Source organism: Heptranchias perlo, chromosome 40 (genome assembly GCF_035084215.1).
Source record: "Heptranchias perlo isolate sHepPer1 chromosome 40, sHepPer1.hap1, whole genome shotgun sequence".
NCBI lineage: Eukaryota > Metazoa > Chordata > Chondrichthyes > Hexanchiformes > Hexanchidae > Heptranchias > Heptranchias perlo.
This window is the reverse complement of record NC_090364.1, coordinates 5,667,575-5,689,888: the sequence shown is the minus strand read 5'-3', so window position 1 is coordinate 5,689,888 and position 22,314 is coordinate 5,667,575. Positions and strand designations below refer to the sequence as shown.

General features: G+C 44.9%; 2 protein-coding genes across 3 annotated transcripts; both read right to left on the bottom strand.

Annotated features, from left to right (window-relative positions):
- Window positions 1–837: 837 nt before the first annotated feature.
- Window positions 838–7,664, bottom strand: LOC137305348 (lutropin subunit beta-like). Its single transcript, XM_067974188.1, has 3 exons — window positions 7,539–7,664; window positions 4,707–4,869; window positions 838–1,144 (listed from the first exon to the last, which is right to left on the bottom strand). Exons 2-3 carry the CDS (start codon window positions 4,866–4,868, stop codon window positions 914–916), a joined length of 393 nt encoding a protein of 130 aa, XP_067830289.1. The 5' UTR covers window position 4,869; window positions 7,539–7,664; the 3' UTR covers window positions 838–913.
- Window positions 7,665–12,617: 4,953 nt separating this feature from the next.
- On the bottom strand, window positions 12,618–21,812 carry zgc:193811 (uncharacterized protein LOC559801 homolog). Of its 2 annotated transcripts, XM_067974187.1 has the most exons (6): window positions 20,275–21,812; window positions 19,834–20,023; window positions 17,368–17,568; window positions 16,425–16,586; window positions 15,109–15,236; window positions 12,618–13,824 (listed from the first exon to the last, which is right to left on the bottom strand). In XM_067974187.1, exons 2-6 carry the CDS (start codon window positions 19,930–19,932, stop codon window positions 13,416–13,418), a joined length of 999 nt encoding a protein of 332 aa, XP_067830288.1. In that variant the 5' UTR covers window positions 19,933–20,023; window positions 20,275–21,812; the 3' UTR covers window positions 12,618–13,415. The 2 variants fall into 2 exon arrangements, with proteins under 2 accessions (XP_067830288.1, XP_067830287.1); XM_067974186.1 differs by having other exon boundaries at window positions 19,834–21,812.
- Window positions 21,813–22,314: the final 502 nt, after the last annotated feature.

Sequence of the window (22,314 nt, the reverse complement as noted above, 5' to 3'; positions counted from 1 at the left end):
TAGCCATTCTTACAGCAAGGAAGCTGCATTCACTAGCACCTGGATTCGGAAACTGCCCAATTCCATTTCATGTAGGACCTTGCAAACAGGAGTCAGAGAAACCTTCGTCCCATCAGTGTGGAGTACTTTCAGACCCAGATCCCAGAGGTGAGAAAACCATATCTAACTTACTGCACCACCCAGTGCTGCAGAGGAAGGAAATCACTAGAATACTTAACTGCAGCCAGCTCGATTTGTCCTTTTTGGGACTTTTTTTTTTAAATCGAGAATTTAAAGTAAACTATAGATTACTGGAATCTGTCGTATTGCTCCATTTTGTGAGTATCCCAGGGTTACCACCTGTTCGGTTTTAAACAGCCACACAATTTTTGAGTGAGCTATCCAGAAGTTGTAAGGTAGAAACTGGAAACCAAAGTCGGGTTTTTCAGCTAGAAGTCCATTTTCCCCCAACTTGTGTGTCTTATAATGTGAAAGAATTGATTGTTGAAGTTATTAACGGTTTCAGTGAATTTCAGAACTGAAGCCACGATCCCACCCCTTCTTCTGCCTACATTCCCCCCTCCCCCAGAAAAAGGTGGTAACTCTAAGTTGTTTACAAAATGGCCACCCTGGGAATATTAGTGGGAACTCAGGTCTACAAAACAATTTCTTTATAAAACTACTCGAGTGAAACATTCTTTTATATCACAGGCAAGATTTTGAATGTCAATTATGCAGTGTTTTACTGTTGATTATAGCTCAGTGCTCCTTTTAAGTGGGTGAGTACAGGGAAACAGAAGACCTTCTTTAGGATGTCGAGAGAAACCTGCTCTGACATCGCAAAGAAAACTATCCCATAATGAGCAAAGTACAGCAGAAGAAGTACAACAGCAGTGAGAAGGGACGTGGTGGGCACCAGTGAAGCAGGCACGTCTCACAGGGGCACCCTCTTGACACTGCAGAAGTCGGGTTTGATGCTCTGCACTGTGCAGTCAGTGTAATCCATTTTACAACGGTTGCATTCGCAGTTGACTGCCACAGGGTAGGTGTAGGTGGAGTCAACACCCAAGGGGCAGCCTGGCAGCCTGATGGTCTCGTATCGGATATCCTTGTAAGTACACACGTGCTGGTAAACTGACAGGAGCGGGCTCTTGTATACTGATTCCTGCGATCAAATAAGAAGTTCTTAGTTAATCATTACATCTGACCAACGTTTTAGCCTCGTCTCCAAGCATTGAGTTTTATTCTTATTTTACTTATTTAGTCTAAATCTTTTGTTCCAAAACTTTAGCCTTGATACAATCAATCAAAATCTTATGACTGCATGCACTTCCTGTGAACTTTTTCCCCTTAGAAATTGTAATGGAAAAGAAAGAACTTTATATAATGCTTTCCACGTCCTCAGAATGTCCTGATTCACAACCAATTAATTACTTTTGAAATGTAATCACTGTTGCTACAGAGGGAAACGAGTCAGCCAATTTGTGCACAGCAATGAGATAAATGACCAGATACTCTATTTTAGTGATGTTAGTTGAGAGATAAATGTTGGCCAGGACACCAGGGAGAACTCCCCTGTTCCTCTTCAAATAATGCCATAGGATCTTTCACATCCACCTTAGAGGGCAGACGGGGCCTCGGTTTAATATCTTATGTGAGAGACGACACCGCCAACTGCGCAGCACTCCCTCAGTGCTGCACTGAAATAGAAGTTTACAACATGGAAACAGGCCCTTCGGCCCAACATGTCCATGTCGCCCAGTTTATACCACTAAGCTAGTCCCAATTGCCTGCACTTGGCCCATATCCCTCTATACCCATCTTACCCATGTAACTGTCCAAATACTTTTTAAAAGACAAAATTGTACCCGCCTCTACTACTGCCTCTGGCAGCTCGTTCCAGACACTCACCACCCTTTGAGTGAAAAAATTGCCCCTCTGGACCCTTTTGTATCTCTCCCCTCTCACCTTAAATCTATGCCCCCTCGTTATAGACTCCCCTACCTTTGGGAAAAGATTTTGACTATCTACCTTATCTATGCCCCTCATTATTTTATAGACTTCTATAAGATCACCCCTTAACCTCCTACTCTCCAGGGAAGAAAGTCTCAGTCTATCTAACCTCTCCCTATAAGTCAAACCATCAAGTCCCGGTAGCATCCTAGTAAATCTTTTCTGCACTCTTTCTAGTTTAATAATATCCTTTCTATAATAGGGTGACCAGAACTGTACACAGATTCCAAGTGTGGCCTTACTAATGTCTTGTACAACTTCAAGACATCCCAACTCCTGTATTCAATGTTCTGACCAATGAAACCAAGCATGCTGAATGCCTTCTTCACCACCCTATCCACCTGTGACTCCACTTTCAAGGAGCTATGAACCTGTACTCCTAGAAATGCCAGTTCAGATTATGGGCTCAAGATCTGGAGTGGACCTTGAACCCGTCACCTGACTCTGAGGAAAGAGGGATGATGCTTATCTCCACATTTATAATGGAAACTGCCTATGTAAACTTGTCACACTGTAATTACACCCTTCCCCCAGTGGAGGCACTGCCACCAGTGATTGGGAGGATGTAACTGAAGTGTGACAATATCTATATATATAAAACATAGGAATTTCTACTGGAAATATAAAAATAAGGACATTGTGTATGACAATACCAGGCCTAATTGTCCCCCATTTCACTTTTTGACTACTCTTCGTTTGACTCCCGTGTCAGGAGATTAACTGGTATTTTAGAAATTTAGCTTTTGTTTTCCCTTTTTATTTCAGGATTCTCCCCCACCCCCCCAATTTATGTTTCAAAGTGTCCCAATTATTTCGCGCAACTCACAGATGTTGAGAAATAAATAAATTGGTGTCCGAGTGACAACTGAAACTTTTTTTTGTTCCTTTCAATTTCTAACATCAATTCCTAACATTGTGTGTTACCAACCACTGATGTTTTAGCCCCAAAGGTAATGTTAGTTTCAGCCTCAAATAGATGTCTTTATTTAGTTTAAGACTTCGTAAGAAATTTAGTTGCAATCATTATCGTCAACTAAAGCAAAACTGCTCCTAAGCAATCGAGCAGCTCCGTGCGATGCCTCACCAGACAAGCAACTTGCTGTACACAGTTCTGGTCTCTATAGAGGCACTGGAGAAGGGTGCAAAAAAAGATTTACAAGAATGTTACCAGAACTGAGAGATTATACATATTGGGAAAGATTGAACAGGCTGAGGCTCCTTCCTGTAGAAAAGAGAAGGCTGAGGGGTGACCTGATAGAGGTCTTTAAGATTATGAAAGGGTTTGATAAGGTAGTCGCACTGTCTCCTACTCTAACTCACACATGAGCTTGCAATACTCCACCTCCCCCACGTGTGGGGGAGACCAAAATTAGGGGCCATAAATATAAGATAGTCACCAATAAGTCCAATAGGGAATTCAGGAGAAACTTCTTTACCCAGAGAGTGGTTGGAACATGGAATTCACTACCACAAGGAGTAGTTGAGGCGAATAGCATAGATGCATTTAAGGGGAGGCTAGATAAACACATGAGGGAGAAAGGAATAGCAAGACCATGCTGAAAGGATGAGATGAAAAGGGTTGGGAGGAGGCTGGTGTGGAGCATAATCGCTGACATAGACCAGTTGGGCCTAATAGCCATTTTATGTAATGCACTGCATTCTGTTTCTATGTAAGCATAGGTTAGAGCTTTGGGTGCTGGATTCCAACTCAAGGAAATTTGCCAAATTCTTCTCCAGCACATCATAATTGTAGTAATTAACCCCACTTTCCAAATTAATGCCCTCCCTTCCCACTTCTGCTGAAGGTACTGACTCTTGTTAGGGACTGACCATCCTCCAGTATCCCACCCCAGTGATTGTTCTTCACCTGCAGACCTAGATGGTGAGTGTCAGCTTGATGTTTGGCAATGGAGGGCTTCGGAGGCGAAGCCGAGCTTGTCTCCATCCCACGACCACATCTGTGCACTTACCAGCAGGGCCATTGGATAGCAGGCAAGAGCAGGAACCCTAACTAATTTTAACCCCTCACCTAACCGAGGAGCACCGAAGCCAATAGTTGTGTCTCGGCAGCTCCCCAAAATAAAAACAGCTACCTCGTGCATTGAAGTCGGTGGCACTGTTATCCACTGAGAATTGGATTTACCCATTAAGCCTTCAAGAGTTATAATTGTTATAAATGAACTGATAGAAATGTAAGCGAGGAGCATGAAAAGGCCATTCAGTCCATCCAGCTCAACCTATCATTCACTTTTAGATTTCAGATTCACTGCATCACTTAAGGGAGGTGGACAGGCTCCATAATATCTTGGCCTCTCGGCCCAACTAATGGGTCTGCTAAGGTGCAGTTGGGTGGGGGCGGAGTGGACTATCATCAGACTCCACCCTGATCTGTGCTGTTTGATCTCACACAGGGTGGTTGTAGGGTCAAGTCCATCGATCTCAATGGCTCCAGGGAGGTAACAAAAATGTAATTGCTCAGCATCCCCATTCCTGACTGTTATCCAATGATCTTGTGCTGGTGTGTGTAGACGTTGGGTGGGGGAGGAGACAGACTCAGTGGTCAAATAACCTGCCTACACTGACTGGGATGGATACACATTAAGAATGGCCACTTGCACAAGGTACTGGAAAGCCTTCTAGTAAGGAGGGGAGGTGGGGGGAATTGGCAGAAAACAGGAGCAAGAAAACCAGAACAATGGCAGGTGCCTCTTTACCTTTGTTGGACAGTAGCCGCTGCATATGGAGGTAGTGAGGGTCACACAGAGGGGGCACTCGTCTTTCTCTGCAGAGATTGTGACATTGATCGGATGGCAGATGTATCGGCTTTGGACAGAGGAGAAGCACAATGCAAGGAGGAGAAGCTGAGATGAGTCCATCCTGCAATAGAGAAATGTTAATATTATTTCCCCCACTCTCATTTTCAAACTATTTTTTCAACCTCCAGGTTCTGCAGTCTCCACGCAGGGACCAAGACGGAGCACTGGTTGCTGTTGCTGGGGTGTGTACCAGATCACAGCAGATTGACTCGCTCTCTGAGTTTCCCTCCCTCCCTGTGGAGAACATCGTCCACACTACTTCAAACTCCCCTCAATGGGAACATAAGAACAGGAGTAAGCCATTCAGTCTCTCCATTCAATTAGATCATGGCTGATCTGTATCTTAACTCCATCTACCTGCCTTGGTTCCATATCCCTTAATACCCTTTACCTAATAAAAGTCTATCTCCTAGATTTGACATTTTCAATTGATCCACAGCCTCAACAGCTTTTTGGGGGAGAGCATTACAGATTTCCCTAGTGGTAGTTTTACCCTTTCAAGTTCCTTTAGTGAACCAGACTGACTGGTAAATCAGCCACAATGCCATGGAATAACATGGACCTGCCTGGTTCAGGTATTGATGGTAAAGTCTGCCATAGAGAGTTGACCTGGTTCTGAACCTCCATCGTTGGGATTTCTCACTATGGCTACGTGTGTAATCCCATCAGATATCAGAGGTGTTGACTGGCCCAGCAGCTCATGTAAATGCAGTGCCTATGGAGCGGTACTGATCCCTCAAGCCTAAGAAAGTCCCAGGTTTGCTTTCTCTAAACTGTGCTTGTTGTTAAGGTGCTGCAATTGACCTCAATGTTCCTAAGCTAAGGAGTGAAGAAATGAAATAAGCCAGAGTTCCTGCTTCTGATCACTATCCAGGGACACCTGGAAAGACCACATGCACGAGCGTTGGCTGAGGACAGTATCGAACTAGGCTGCGGTGTCCTCCATTGCTTCAACAGTCACTGTTGTTTAGGCAAATGTGGCAGCCATTTGACGCACAGCAAGGTCCCATGAACGGCAGTGAGATGAATGACCGGTTAATCTGTTCTTGTTGGTTGAGGCATAAATGTTGCCCTGGAAACTGGGAGAACTTCCTGCTCTTTAGTGCTGTGGGACTTTTTACGTCCACCTGAGGGCAAGTGGGGCTTAGTTTGATGTCTCACATGAAAGACAGCACCTCCGACAGTGCTGCACTCCCCCACCCAGGCACTGCACTGAAGTGTCGGCTAGATTATGTAAAGTCCTGGATACGGTTTCTAGTTTAGAAGTAAGAGTGTCCCACTGAGCCACATGACACTTAAAGAATTGGCACCTTCAGGAAAACACGGAGTAAATTGGAAAAGGGAGGATAGATGCCTTAATGAAATGATGTTTTGCAAAGTTTTGGCTTGATTGCAACATGATGCCACAAATCACGATGAAATGGCAGGTCTGCCAACTCTCCAGCACTGGTAGGGAGAATCACACATGAGCTTGCAATACTCCACCTCAGGATTACGTGCGTGCAAACTGCTGGTAAATTGCATCACGAGAAAGCAATAGGAAAAACTGCCCAAATCCCAGAAAGGGAAAGAAAATACAGGAAAGAGGGAGAGAGGGGATAAGGACAGGATGCATTAAGGTCTCTTGGCCGCCCCCAGTACAGCCTACTGCTTTTAACTCATGCTCCATTTGGACGAGCAGATGCTTGGACATGGCTGACTCGCAACTGAAATGTCACAGCCAAGATTTGACCAGTGTTACATAGAATGTACAGCACAGGAACAGGCCATTCAGCCCAAATGTCAATGTTTAAGCTCCACACAAGCCTCCTCCCGCCCGACTTCATCTCACCCTATCAGCATATCCTTCTATTCCTTTCTCCCTCATGTACTTAGCTAGCTTCCCCTTAAAGGCCTCCATGCTATTCGCCTCCTTGTTATAGCAAGTTCCACGTTCTCACCACTCTCTGGATAAAGAAGTTTCTCCTGAATTCCTTCTTGGATTTATTAGTGACAATCTTATATTTATGACCCTAGTTTTGGTCTCCCCCGCCCCCCCCCCCCACAAGTGGAAACATCTTGTCTACGTCTACCCTTTCATAATCTTAAAGACTATCAGGTCACCCCTGAGCCTTCTCTTTTCTAGAGAAAACAGCCCCAGATGTTGACATCTCTTAAATATCACATCCCTTGTAATATGATCCATTTATCAGTGGCTTGTAGCTTTTCAAGCCCTATTCCTTTGACCAGCCCCACAAAAAACTTTGGGCGATGTAGACCGGCCATCTGTTATACACTGACTTCAATGGACAGGAGAATTGAGTGGGGATATAATGGGATCCGATCTGATATCACCCATTTTTACACCATCGCCCAAAGTTAAAAATACCCCCAGGCCCCTCCACTGTGTTGAAATTAAGACGTCGCACTGTCTCCTACTCTAACTCATTCTTTCCCAGAACCTCAAAACTGCAACTTCTCACCGCCCTCAGTCGTTCTTTCGTGCAGTCTATTGGCTTTTAAAATCTGGGCTTAGCCTCAGCTCATCATGACTCCTTGCTTTTCCTCACCTTTTATTCTTTTCACCTTGGCGACAAAAAGATCAATGTTTCTCAATTTTTAAAAAAAATGTCTGCCTCCTTCTGTTTCCCCGCTATCTCTGACTCTCCCTGCAGTAGCGACACTAGTCGAGTCTCAACCCTCTTGATCCCCAACAGAATAAAAAATGTTTCAGATAATGAAGAGCCTAACCTGATTTCGGCTGTTTTTTTGTTGCAGATCTCACAGTGGCCGTTCTGGAAGGAACTGCAGAAACGCTTTGTTTTCGTCCTTTTATGTGAGGGGTTTGCCACAGATTTTCAGTGGCTCACAACCCTGATGACCATCTTCCCAGGATTAGTCACAAGGTTATCAAACAGTCCTCACGATGTCTGGAATTAATCAGGCACACTGACTTGTTTGTTCTCTATTACAAGGACTTGCATTTATATAGCACCTTTAACGTAGTAAGATGTCCCAAGACACTTCAGAGAAGCATTATCAGTCAGAATTTGACACCAAGCCACATAGAGATATTAGGACAGGTGACCAAAAGCTTGGTCAAAGGAGCGACTTAAACGAGGAGAGGCGGAGAGGTTTAGGGAGGGAATTCCAGAACTTAGGGCCTAGGCAGCTGAAGGCGCGGCCGCCAATGGTGGAACAATGAAAATCGGGGATGCACAAGAGGCCCGAATTGGAGGAGCGCAGAGATCTCGGAGAGTTGTATTGCTGGAGGAGGTTACAGAGATAGGGAGGGGCGAGGCCATGGAGGGATTCGAAAATAAGGATGAGAATTTTTAAGCCAAGCTATCGGTCAGGTTAAACTGATGGGCTTTAATCACAAAAAGGTTCAGGGTCTCAATAACTCTAATCCTGCACTATTACTGCAATTAAACTGTCTAGATTCAGTAATCTATCGGATGCCATGTTTCCCACAAGGTTGTACAGTTAAACCAATTGTTCACTGATAGAGTTAGTGGAAATCTGCCCAGATCAGTAGCGTTTCCGAGTCTACTGGTTTCTTCAGTAACGTCCTTGGATTGTCTATTAATAGCTCTGATCTCTCTTACGTAAGAGAAGAAATACAGGCAGAGTGATAAAGGATACACGGATATAACATATGTGCAAATTCAGCCCCACCGTGTTGGAAAACGGGATTTGCAAACCGACTCTTCGAATATCACCTGGTCAGTGCACAGCTCACCAGGATATATCAGAGAGTGTTACAGTGAGGGGTGTGGGGTATATCAGTATTTTACAGTGAGGGGTGTGGGATATATCAGAGAGTGTTACAGTGAGGGGTGTGGGGTATATCAGTATTTTACAGTGAGGGGCGTGGGATATGGCGCAGAGTGTTACAGTGAGGTGTGTAGGGTATATCAGAGTGGTACAGTGAGAGGGTATGGGGGTATATCAGTATTTTACTGTGGGGGTGTGGGGTATAGCAGAGTGGTACAGTGAGGCGTAGGGGGTATATCAGAGTGTTACAGTGAGGGGGTGTGGGGTATATCAGAGTGGTACAGTGAGGGGGTATGGGATATATCAGAGTGTTACAGAGAGGGGTATGGGGTATATCAGAGTGTTACAGTGAGGCGTAGGGGATATATCAGAGTGTTACAGTGAGGGGTATGGGGTATATCAGAGTGTTACAGTGAGGGGGTGTGGGGTATTTCAGAGTGTTACAGTGAGGGGGTGTGGGGTATATCAGAGTGTTACAGTGAGGGGGTGTGGGGTATATCAGAGTGGTACAGTGAGGGGGTATGGGATATATCAGAGTGTTACAGTGAGGGGTGTGAGGTATACTAGAGTGTTACAGTGAGGCGTGTGGGGTATAACAGAGAGTGTTACAGTGAGGGGTGTGTTTCTTGGTTAAAGAAACAATTACAGCTGTGAGGAGGGATGATATGTTAGAAGGACCATCAAATGAGGCGATATGGGTTGAACTGAAAAACAAAAAAAGGGGCAATCACACTACTGGGAGTGTACTATAGACCCCCCAAACAGAGGGAGATAAAAGTACAAATATGTTGACAAATTTCTGAGAAGTGCAAAAACAATAGGGCAGTAATAGTAGGGGATTTGAACTACCCTAATATTTACCGGGATACAATCAGTGCAAAAGATATAGAGAGCACAGAATTCTTAAAATGCATTCAGGAGAACTTTTTTAACCAGTATGTAGCAAGCCCAACGAGAGAGGGGGCAGTTCTGGATTTAGTTTTAGGGAATGAAGTTGGGTGGAAGGAGTATTAGTGGGAGATCATTTTGGTGGTAGTGATCATAATTCAGTTAGATTTAGCCTAGTTATGGTCAACGGGTGTTTCTCTGACTGGAAGGCTGTTTCCAATGGGGTTCCGCAGGACTCATTACTAAGTCTCTTGGTTTTTGTGGTTTATATCAATGATTTAGACTTAAACGTAGGAGGCATGATTAAGAAGTTTGCAGATATTACAAAAATTGGCTGATAGTGAGGAAGAAAGCTGTAGACTGCAGGAAGATATCAGTGGATTGGTCAGGTGGGCAGAAAAGTGGCAAATGGAATTCAATCCAGAGAAGTGTGAGGTAATCCATTTGGGGAGGGCAAACAAGGCAAGGGAATACACAATAAATGGTATGACACTGGGAAGTGTAGAGCAACAGAGGGACCTTGGAGTGCATGTCCACAGGTCCCTGAAGGTAGCAGGACAGGTAGATAAGGTGGTTAAGAAGGCATATGGATACTTTCCTTTATTAGCTGAGGCATAGAATATAAGAGCAGGGAGGTTATGCTAGAACTGTATAAAACACTAGTTAGGCCACAGCTAGAGTACTGCATACAGTTCTGGTCACCACATTACAGGAAAGATGTGATTGCACAGAGGAGATTTACGAGGATGTTGCCAGGGCTGGAGAATTTTAGCTGTGAGGAAAGATTGGATAGGCTGGGGTTATTTTCTTTAGAACAGAGGAGGCTGAGGGGAGATTGAATTGAGGTGTATAAAATTATGACGGGGCCCAGACAGAGTGGATAGGAAGGACCTGTTTCACTTAGCAGAGAGGTCATTCACCAGGAGGCATAGATTTAAAGTAATTGGGAGCAGAATTAGAGGGGAGCTCAGGAGAAATTTTTTCACCCAGAGGGTGGTGGGGGTCTGGAACTCACTGCCTGAAAGGGTGGTAGAGGCAGATACCCTCAACTCATTTAAAAAGTACTTGGATTTGAACTTGAAGTGCCGTAACCTACAAGGCTACTGACCAAGTGCTGGAAAGTGGCATTAAGCTAGATAGCTCTTTTTCGGCTGACACGGACACGATGGGCCGAATGGCCTCCTTTTGTGCCATAACTTTCTATGATTCTATATTAGAGTAGAGCTTCCTCAAAACTGTCCCATCAAATACTCCCAGGGCAGGTGCAGCACGGGTTAGATACAGAGTCTTGTAATATTGTGAGTTTTCTTCCTTTAATCTTCACTATATTGAAACAAGCGGGTCGACAGTGAGACTCGTGTGATTGGAAAGCACAACATGCTTTGGAGTGTTGGACCTGACGACCAATGGCGGGGATAAATTAGGGATTTTTGGAAATACTTCCCTTTTAAATTATTTTTCTGTCCTTCTCTCTTCAAGGTGCTGGATCTAGATGGAGTACAGTTCTACCTCACCCAAATGGCCATTCATGTGTGAGGCTAGACAGTGAGTATCCGCAGGTACACACACATATGCTTCACAGCCAAACCCAATCCTGTTCGGCCCTGGTACCCTCACAGATACACACACGTTCTCACACACACACACACACAGGCACCGCCCAGCAGAAGTCACTGGTCAGTGATTAGGTATGGCCACCCGAACTGATAATTCCCCAGCTAAGCCCAGAGCAACGGATGCCCTGGGACCGGGTATATCAACAGACCCCCATTCCAGCTTCTTTTCCACAAGAAGGTAGTTACGTAGAATGTTCCTCTCAAACCAATGTACCGGCCATTTACAGTGCAGGATCAGCAAATGGCAGGAGAAACTCCACTAGCTGGTATCTGCTTCTCCCCTCCCAGCGGAACTTGAGAGGAAAAATACTCCTGGAATGAAATAATGGCTCGGAAATTGCTCAAGGAATAGCGGCAAGGCGAACAGGGCTCATCGTTATTTCAGGACAAATGGAAGAGCAAGTTCCGGTGAGCGTGCATGGGCAAACGCAGAAATCTGGAACTTGCTCTTCCTGATTCCCTGCTGATCTGACAGCTTCGTGTTAAAGGGATATCGCTGGCTGGAATCAATAGACCAGCGTGAACTTGCTCTCCTGCGCAGCTGGAAACTAACTAATCTTGCCAGTACGCTAAGTTATGTCAGGTCTAAACTAACTTTTTTAACAGCGTGGTAAGTATTAATGACTGCCAAACAACATCTCTGGCACTGAAAATTAACTTTCAAAAATGTGGAGTCTCATTACTTTCGATTTTAATAGTTTTTGGACATTTAAAAAAAAAATTTAATTAAAAAATCTTAAAATTTTTCATTTACTTTTTCTTTCTGTCTCTTTTATCTCAGTCTATTAATCTCACCCTCTATTTTGCTTTCTCGATCTGATTTTATAATACGTTTACTAATCTTATCTGACACTTCCTGGTTCTTAGTCTGCACGGTTTGTGAATGAGCTTCACTTCCTGGTTTTCACAACGCAGCTTGCTTGGCGAGGGGACAGAGCAAGCCCTTTCCCACTCTCAGCGCTCAAAGAAGCTCGGGGAAAAAAAACGCTCATTTAAAGTCCACGAAAAGTTTGTGGGTGAGTTAGTTACTGACAGGCGGCAGGCTACGTCCGTTCGCAACTCACGGCAATTTCTGGCCCAGTGTTTGTCCTGCGTCCATGTTATTTTCATCATTCCTGCCGCTGAGGACACACACACAGTCCACGCATTGTGCAACATTCTCCACAGGACACGTTGCTAGTCACCCTGCGATCAACTTATCTGTCTTGGCCAATAGTTATCCCTCAACCAACATCAGTAAAAACAGACGATCTTGTCGTTATCACATTGCTGTTTGTGGGATCTTTCTGTGCGCAAATTGGCTGCCGCGTTTCCCTACGTTACAAGAGCGACTGCACTTCAAAAGTACTTAATTGGCTGTAAAGCATTTCAGGACGACATGAGGTCATGAGAGGTGTTATCCAAATGCAAATTCTTTCTTTATCTTGCACGGTGCAACACCCCAGTAAGATGACAAGAACAAGGAGCCACCATCAGCAGAATGGACCGCGAGGACTTGTCACCATGGCAACCCCATTCCAAAGATAAAATAAGAAATTATTCAATAAACTTTTCACGATTTAAAGCTTTAATGAATCATTGCTCATTTGCTTTCTTTTCCCCTAAGGAAGTGCAGTCAATCAGTGTTTAATGTATTCTCTTTTATTACTGAAAGTTTGTTGGAAAAACCCCCCCCACAAAGAATATAGATTAAAAAAAGAATTTGTTTTATGCAGAGATAAACATTTCTGTTATTTCTTTCTTAATCTTCATAGGCTGGTAAGTGGGAGTGTGGAGGTGTTCCTGAGAGGATTACTAGACCCTATCGAGATCCTTGAAAGAGGCATAGTTAGGAATTCATCTTGAACTTAGAGACGAGGAGGTTAAGGGGGGAGAATTAATTAAGGTGTTCAAAATTATGATAGAGTAGATAGAGAGTAACTCTTTCCACTGGCAGGAGGGTCGGTAACCAGAGGACGCAGATTAAAGATAATTGGCAACAAAGCCAGAGGGGGAGATGAGAATTTTTTCCACGCAGCGAGTTGTTGTGATCTGGAACGCACGGCCTGAGAGGGCGGTGGAAGCAGATTCAATAGTAACTTTCAAAGGGGAAATTGGGTATATACTTAAAAAGGAAAAATTTGTAGGGCGATGGGGAAAGCGCAGGGGGGAGTGGGACTAATTGGACAGCGCTTTTAAAGAGCCGGTACAGTGAAGATGGGCCGAATGGCCTCCTTCGGTGCCGTATGGTTCTATGTTCCAGATCTGAAAAGTCCAGGTTTTCCAATATAATCTCTACTGTAAAATCAGAACAAATGACGGGGGTGGGGGGCGGGCAGCCCATGCTTTTTTGAACTGAAAGCACTTTTTACACCGTGACGGGATGCTCGCTCCCGTACGTCATGTATTCCGTCTTGTACATTTGGGGGACAGACATGATCTCTGGGATAGGTCCCTCCCAGGACCGCACCCACGGTGCCCGCAGTGGGCAGAAGACATCCTGGCATCGCTTGACGTCGTTGGGCTGCTGGTACGATTCCTGAAACAGCGTCTTGAGACCGCGGTTTGGGACGGGGGGCAGACGTCTGGGCAGCCGAGGGATTCTTGTCGCAGCGGAGAACACGGAGGGGTCGCGCATCGGGCCCGGCCCGCGGATGATTCTTTGGGCTTCTTTGGGCAGAGGATTTTCCTTCAGCCCGTGGCCCCAAGCCTTCGGGTAGTCTTCCGTTTGCCAGTAGGTGGCAATGTCCTTCTTTGGAAACCCTTCCAACTCTTCCCTGAAAAGGAGAGGGGAGAAATACGTCATTAAAGTCCCGTCGGCCTCGCTGTGTTTACTTTGGAGGTCAGGGTGCTGGGGGAATGACCTGGAGACACAGCCTGCAACATGTGCAGTCGTGGAACTGGGATAGCATTGACGCTTCTAAGGGGTGGCTTGATGGGAGAGGGTAATAGAGGGATACAGGGGTCATGGTGGGAGGGTAATAGAGGGATACAGGGGTCAGGTTGGGAAGAGGTCATTAGAGTAGGAGGAGGCTTGTGTGGAGTATAAACACCATAGGCAAATTGGGCTGAATGGCCTTTTGCTGTGCTCTAGATACATTGTCATTGGCAAGACCTGGGGAGGAATCGACCTGGGTGCAATCAGGCTTATGATCAGGAGCGCAATTGAAGGCAGGAAGCGAGGGGTAACCATGGCCACAGAGTCGTGTCCTGGTTACGGTACTGGACTGGGGACCCAGAGTTCATGAGTTCAAATCCCGTGGCAAATTGTGAAACGGAATTAAATAAATTTGATTACTTGGCATAAAAATCCAACTGGGTCATTAATGTTCTTTAGGGGATGGAATCTGCCACCTCTACCTGGTCTAGCCTACAGGTGACTCCAGTCCCACCCTGTGCAATTGACACATACTGCCCTCTGAACTGGGTTGCCAGTCCAGTACCATAATTGTACCCTGAAAACAATCACGGGAAGGTCAGTCTTGCCCAGATCCTGAGATCCAACACAGTTTGATCCAAAATATGTCCTGGGTACAAACGAAGCATGACCAAGAATGAGGATGATTTTTAAAATTCTCATCCTTGTGTTCAAATCCCTCCATGGCCTCGTCCCTCCCTATCTCTATAACCTCCTCCACTCCTACAGCCCTTTCAAAATCTCTGCGCTCCTCCAATTCTTGCCTCTTGTGCATCCCCGATTTTCATCGCTCCACCATTGGCGGCCGTACCTTCAGCTGCCTGGGCCCTAAGCTCTGGAATTCCCTCCTAAACCTCTACCTCCTCCTTTTAGACACTCCTAAAAACCTACCACTTTGACCAAGCTTTTGGTCACCTGTCCTAATATCTCCTTATGTGGCTCAGTGTCAATTTTTTTTTGATAACGCTCCCATGAAGCGCTTTGGGACGTTTTACTACATATTATGTTTTATACTTTGCTACATAAATGCAAGATGTTGTTGTTGAGGCATGATGGGAGCATGACCAGAACTCCAAATGGAAATGTGAGGGAGATGGTGCCTCGTAACTGGACCAGATGAAAATGTAGCAAAGGATAAACGTACTTTTTAAAGGCCCTGAAGTCCTTGTTGGTTGTTGATAAGTAAATGTCATTGAGACGCAAAACTTCTTTATCTCGTACGTAATACTCCTGACCGGACCGGGCTGGGTTCTCCGTACTGGCAACGATATTCTGTGAAACAAAAAAAGATTAAAGGTCGTTATATCAGTCTGCTACTGCAACTCAGAGTATGTGAATGATATATATGAGCTGTGTCTGGATGTGTCTGATGTACATGTGATGTAACGTGTTTAATCATCCATGAGGCAGGCCACGTGTAAGACAACCCAAACTTCCACTCAAAGACTGAAGAGCTGCTATTTACATATTACTGGAGGAGTCGAGTAGGAGCTGATAGGAGTGAGCTGGGAAGGTGCTGCTGGGTCCACCATCTTTGGAAAAATTCCTTTCCAGCAGGAAAACCTGAGGGAGGATGTGTAAGATGACCCACTCCCTACTCTTAGTGTGAGTATGTGTGTGTCCATGTGTGTGCGTCTACGTTTGCGTGTGTGTGTGTCCATGTGCATGTGTGTCTATGTCTGTATGTGTCTATGTGTATGTGCGTGTGTCTACGTCTGTGTGTCTATGTCTGTGTTTGTGTGTCTATGTTTGCATGACCGTATGTCTATGTCTGTGTGCGTGTGTCCGTGTATGTATCTATGTCTGTGTGTGTGTCCACATGCATAGGTGTCTATGTGTGTTTCTGTATGTATCTATATGTGTGTGTCCGTGTGCATGGGTGTCTGTGTGTGTGTGTGTGTGTCCATGTGCATTGGTGACTATGTGTGTTTGTGTGTGTGTCCGTGTGCATGGGTGTCTATGTGTGTTTGTGTGTGTGTGTCCATGTGCATGGGTGTCTTTGTGTGTTTGTGTGTGTGTGTGTGTGTCCATGTGCATGGGTGTCTATGTGTGTTTGTGTGTGTGTGTCCATGTGCATGGGTGTCTATGTGTGTTTGTGTGTGTGTGTCCATGTGCATGAGTGTTTATGTGTGTTTGTGTGTGTGTGTCCATGTGCATGGGTGTTTATGTGTGTTTGTGTGTGTGTGTCCATGTGCATGAGTGTTTATGTGTGTTTGTGTGTGTGTGTGTGTCCATGTGCATGGGTGTCTATGTGTGTTTGTGTGTGTGTGTCCATGTGCATGGGTGTCTATGTGTGTTTGTGTGTGTGTGTGTGTGTCCATGTGCATGGGTGTCTGTGTATGTGTGTGTGCTGCTCATGCCACTGTTTGCTTGTCAAGTGTTCAACCTATGAGATTCTATTTAAGCTGATGACAATCTATCATCGCCAAATGGCCAAATTTCCTTTTTTTTAGACCTTACTTTAGACGGTCCGTTGGTGAGATGATTGGCCAGGATGAACGGCTGAGGCCCAGCCTTGAACGCGGTGTCCATAGACTGTGGAAGTCTCCCAGTGTACTTATCCTTCATCTCACTCGTTTGGTTAACCATGTTCAGAGGAGTCCTCCAGTCTCGCCTGCTCAACTACAAAAAAGAGAACAAACACAAATGACTGTTTTCTCCACAGATGCTGCCTGTCCTCATGAGTGTTTCCAGCATTTTCTGTTTTCATCCAGCCTCAACCGATGTGATGAAAGTTTCCTCTCTCTACTGCTAGCAAGGGCCTACATGAAATGGGTCTCATACAGTCACAGCCTAGTTGTTAATTGCTGTGAATTAAACAACACAGAACTGCAGATGCTCTTCTGAGGCTGAGTTTAAGACAAAATGTAAAGAGAGTTCTCTCTGTATCTAACCCGTGCTGTACCTGCCCTGGGAGTGTTTGATGGGACAGTGTAGAGGGAGCGTTACTCTGTATCTAACCCGTGCTGTACCTGCCCTGGGAGTGTTTGATGGGACAGTGTAGAGGGAGCGTTACTCTGTATCTAACCCGTGCTGTACCTGCCCTGGGAGTGTTTGATGGGACAGTGTAGAGGGAGCTTTACTCTTTATCTAACCCGTGCTGTACCTGCCTTGGGAGTGTTTGATGGGATAATGTAAAGGGAGCGTTACTCTGTATCTAACCTGTGCTATGCTTGACCTGGGAATGCTTGACAGGGCAGTGTAGTGGTAATTTTGCTCTGTTGTCGAACCCATGTTGTAGCTGAATGTACTGGATACAAAACGTGGAAAGTGCTCCATTCCGAAATGCTAACATCCGTCACCTTGATCAACACACATGAAGATGCCAAATAAAAGACACCAAGTAAAACATTCTGAGCGTCACAAGCAGTTGCGAGAAGAAGTATCCCCTTCCTGTCCTCACCTTCTCTGACAAATCCTTCATGTAATGAACTTTCCAGTGATCTGGAACCTTTATGTGGCGTGGGTGGGAGAGCAGACCACCGATGGTCTTGAGATTGTGAGTCGAGCCCGTAGTGGTCTCGTAGGAATTAAAAACCTCATCGTAGGGATGGATAGTATTTTTTTCTCTCAGTTCCGGAGGGAGAGGATCGTTCAAAAATGTCTGAAACAAGCAAGAAAATATATTAGGATTAATGTTTAATACATACATAGAAAAAAAAACTTTTGAATGTATTTTATTGTTTCCTTTTCCTTGTCTCTATCTTTCCCAGGACTGAACAGTTTCTCGGACAGCATCTCCATTGGAGCAATGCCGTTGGTCTCAATATCTTTGGGCCAGGGATGGGAAAAATTAGCCAGGGTTCCCACTAATTGATCATTATTCCATGACTTCCAGGGCACTGGGCAAGGGCAGGATGGGACCTGCTGTGATATCCTGTGAGCTGAGGGTTCACATTTGAAAAATGGCCCAGACTAAGCCCATGAAATTATGTCATAGAATCATACAGCCTTTCGGCCCATCGTGCCTGTGCCGGCTCTTTGAAAGAGTTATCTAATTAATCCCACTCCCCCTGCTCTTTCCCCGTAGCCCTGAAAATTTTCCTTTTCAAATATTTATCTAATTCTCTTTTGAAAGTTACTATTGAATCTGCTTCCACTGCCCTTTCAGGCAGAGAATTGCAGATTATAACAACTCGCTGTGTAAAAAAAATTATTCTCATCTCCTCCCTGGTTCTTTTGCCAATTGCTAACGGTTCAAGAAGAAGGCCCATCATCACCTTGTCCGGGCAACTAGGGATGGGCAATAAATGCCAGCCTTGCCAGTGATGCCCACATCCCAAGAATGGTGGGATTTGAACTCACATTCTCTGGATTATTCCGGTAGCATAACCACTACACTACTGTACAAGGGTTGCCAACACTCCAGGATTGCCCTGGAGTCTCCAGGAATTGAAGATTAATCTCCTGGACACTGCTACGAGCAACTCAGGAGAAAAATCGTTGGGGCATTAAAAAAAGTATTTTTTTCCAATTTCTTTGAACACTTTCATTTATTAGTTATAAAAATATTGGAAATAGGGAAAAAGGCTGTTTGACTGGGCGGGGCAGTTGGAGGTGGGAGGTCTTGTGATGACACCTCCAGGAATATGTCCAGCCAGAGTTGGCAACCCTATACTGTACCCTAAAGGATAGATGTTATTAATTTTAAATATAAACAATATCGATGGGCAGATTAGATTGAAGTTAGGCAGAATGAACAGCTTTCCAGTACCTCACCCGAATGGCCATTTTTCACGCGTTAACACCAAGTGCAACAGGCCTTTCCTCCATGTGCTACCCTGCAGCCAAACCCAGTCCTGCCGTCATCTGACATCCAAACACGGCCATTTTCCAGCGGGAGTTACTGAATAGCGAGCAGAAGTGTGAATGGTGGTTGATCCTTTTGCCCTCCTTTGCTGAGAGACTGAACCCACCCGCTGTCCCGCTGTGCCTGTAAGACAGTTCCCTTGGATTGTTGAGGTGGGTCAATGACTCTTCCCTGGTAGTTCCCTCAAAAGGTGCCCACGCTCAGTATTTATATCACAAAAAAAAGAGTGACACTGCAGTTGGCTCTGCATCACGCTATTGACAATGTGTGATTTAGGGGTTATGGTTTGTGGTTTGGGGTTCAGTTTAGTGGTTAGGAGTTAAGATTAGGGGTTGGGGTTAGTAGTTAAGATTAGGGGTCAGGGTAGTGGTTAGGAGTTAAGATTAGGGGTTGGGGTTAGGAGTTAAGATTAGGGGTTGGGGTTAGTGGTTAGGAGTTAAGATTAGGGGTTGGAGTTAGTGGTTAGGAGTTAAGATTAGGGGTTGGGGTTAGTAGTTAAGATTAGGGGTCAGGGTAGTGGTTAGGAGTTAAGATTAGGGGTTGGGGTTAGTGGTTAGGAGTTAAGATTAGGGGTTGGAGTTAGTGGTTAGGAGTTAAGATTAGGGGTTGGGGTTAGTGGTTAGGAGTTAAGATTAGGGGTTGGGGTTAGTGGTTAGGAGTTAAGATTGAGGTGAAGGTTAGGGTAGGAGGTTATGGTTTGGGGTAGGAATTGGGGTTATCGACAACACATTGTGAATAACAGAAACCACTTTTGACAGCACCGTTCACCCTCAGTATTCATATTACAACCACTACCCCCACCCTCAGAAACCTTTGCAGCTGAAAAGGAGAGCCCAGAAAACAGGCTGGAAAGGGACTTGTAATTTATACACCTCTCACTCCCCAGGAGTCTCAAACTGCTTTAAAGGCAATGAATTACTTTTGAAGTGTAGTCATGTGAATGAGCAACGTGCGGGATACGTTATTCCCCTTATTTTAGGATCAAAGATTCAGTTGTTTATACACGAACAGTGTTTAAAACGCTCTGAAGGATTGTACTTTAGGGGTTGACAGACTTACTTTGAAGTCGGAGGGTGGGAAGTATCGCGCTGGGGTGTAATGCAGCCCGATACCCGAGCTTGTTAAGTGCAGGTCGTGTCTTCTCTCTGTTGCGGCCATGGTTTTTTAATGCACCCCTGCGGTAGACGCCGTTCTTCTCCTCCTTTTCCGCCATATAAGCCGGGTCGGCATTCGTGTTTATTTCGTTTCCCTGGAAACAACGCAGTCCGACGTCAAACGCATTGGCTACAACAGGCACGCAAGAAAAGGCAACGTCGCGGCGGCCAGGAAAACCCCAGGGATCAGATACAATGGGAGGGAGGGACAAACAGTAATGGTCAGACGCACCTTTCATGCACAGCCCTAAAATGCACCAACTCTTCTCCCCTTTCAGGTTCCCTCAATGGTTCAGTTGGTTAAAATATCGAGCAGATCAGCCCTTGGCTCAGTGGTAATACTTACGCCTCAGAAAGTTGTGGATTCACCTCCCACGCCAGAACACAAAATCTAGACTGACACTCCCAATGTCAGTACTGTGGGAGTGCTACACTATTGGAGGTTCTGTCCTGAGGATGAGACGTTAAACCAAGTCTGGTGGTCTTTCAAGGTGGTTGTAAAAGATCCCATGGCACGAAGGGTGGGAGGAGGCAGCTCATGTGGAGCATGAACACCAGCATGGAGCTGTTGGGCCAACTGACCCGTTTCTGTGCTGTACATTCTATGCAATATTCACAGTAGAAGAACTGATCTGAAGGCATTTGGGGGAAAAGAGAAGAGGGGAACTCTGTTAGAAGGTTCACAGGTGACACAAAGATGCATGCTGGTGTTTAAACCCTGAGGAGAGAAAAAAAGGCTACAATTTAGGGGAAATTTAATGTCAATAAATGTTGCATTAAGCCTATGTTAGGGCTATGCCCGGCCTGTATATACCACACAGGGTTCTGTACTAAAGTCTGTTGAGCTGGAAAGCGACATTGGTGTTATAGTGTACAAGTCTCGAAAGGTTCACTATCAGTGCCCCAGGACTATAGTAAGACTAATAAAGTACTGAGATGTTTTGCTCAGGCAATCCAACAGAAAACAAAGAACACTAGGCCCTTGGTTAGGGCTCATTTAATACTATGTCCAGTTTTGGTCCCCTCACGGATGATATATATAGAAGACATGGTAAAGATTCAGAGGAGAACCATTAGAATTTTACCTAGTTTAGAAGACCTTAGTTATCACAAGAGGCTGAAAGCACTGGGCCTTTTTACTCTAGAATTCTAAGTGTAGTCTTCAGGGAGATTGAATTGAGCTATTTAAAATAATGAATGAATTAGACGGTGTCTGGGTCAATAGAATTATTTGAATTAGATAGGTCAGGGAGAACCAGGGGACATGCGTATAAATTACATAAGCATAGCACTAGGTGAGATGTCAGGAGGTTTCTCTTTTTGCAGGTAACAAGTTGCCAGCTTATGCAGAGGGCAGATTTTCTGCAAATGTGCAGAAGGAACCTGGACAAGTCCTGGCCAAGTCAGGTATCACTGCACACAAAAGGTAGGTGAGTTGTTGGGATCTCTGGTCGCAGCCAATAATTACCGACTTGAGTGGGGGGGGGGGGGAAGGGGATGAAGAGAAACCAGGAGAATTCTTCCCTTAATTGGCCCACATTTTTTTTGGCCTCCCAGATTATATGGCTGGTGGTGGTTTGAAGAATTGGAGTGAGAGAAAGGGGAAGGCTGCATTATGTTTAATGATAATGTGATTGCAAAGCACATGCTCGATGGACCAGCTGGTCTTTTCCTGTGTTATTTTCATATGACATCATAAAATAAAAACACGAACAGGTCTAGCTATCTACACTCGCAGAGGTCCAGCTTGCCTCGGTCATTCACAGCAATAGCACTGCTGCCCATATTCATAGGTTTACGGTATCATAAATTACCTCGGCCGTGAAATATTAATATATGCAAGTTAGCACAAATTTAAACAGTAAATGGTCCATTGCAAGGAATCTGATCGAGGAAACAAGGCTTTGGGATTCCAGGAAACTGTACAAGAGCTGGACATCTGCTCCCATTTTGACCACCAATTTCAACTCCAAGGTTTCCTCATTCATACTTAATATTGATGTGGAGATGCCGGTGATGGACTGGGGTTGACAATAGTAAACAATTTTACAACACCAAATTATAATCCAACGATTTTATTTGAAATCTACAAGCTTTCGGAGGCTTCCTCCTTCCTCAGGAAGGAGGAAGCTTGTAGATTTCAAATAAAATCGTTGGACTATAACTTGGTGTTGTAAAATTGTTTACAATACTTAATATTGCTTGGGATGATTTCCAGCATCACCAAAATGTTACCATGTGAGGAACTGCAGTGACTACATGTAGAAGAACGGTAAGATTTAAGGATACAATAAATGCAGTGAGTCTTCCATTTGGCTCAACCCACTAGAATTCACTTGACCAGGAAGAGCCAGGACACAGTAAGGACACCCAACTGGTGCTATAG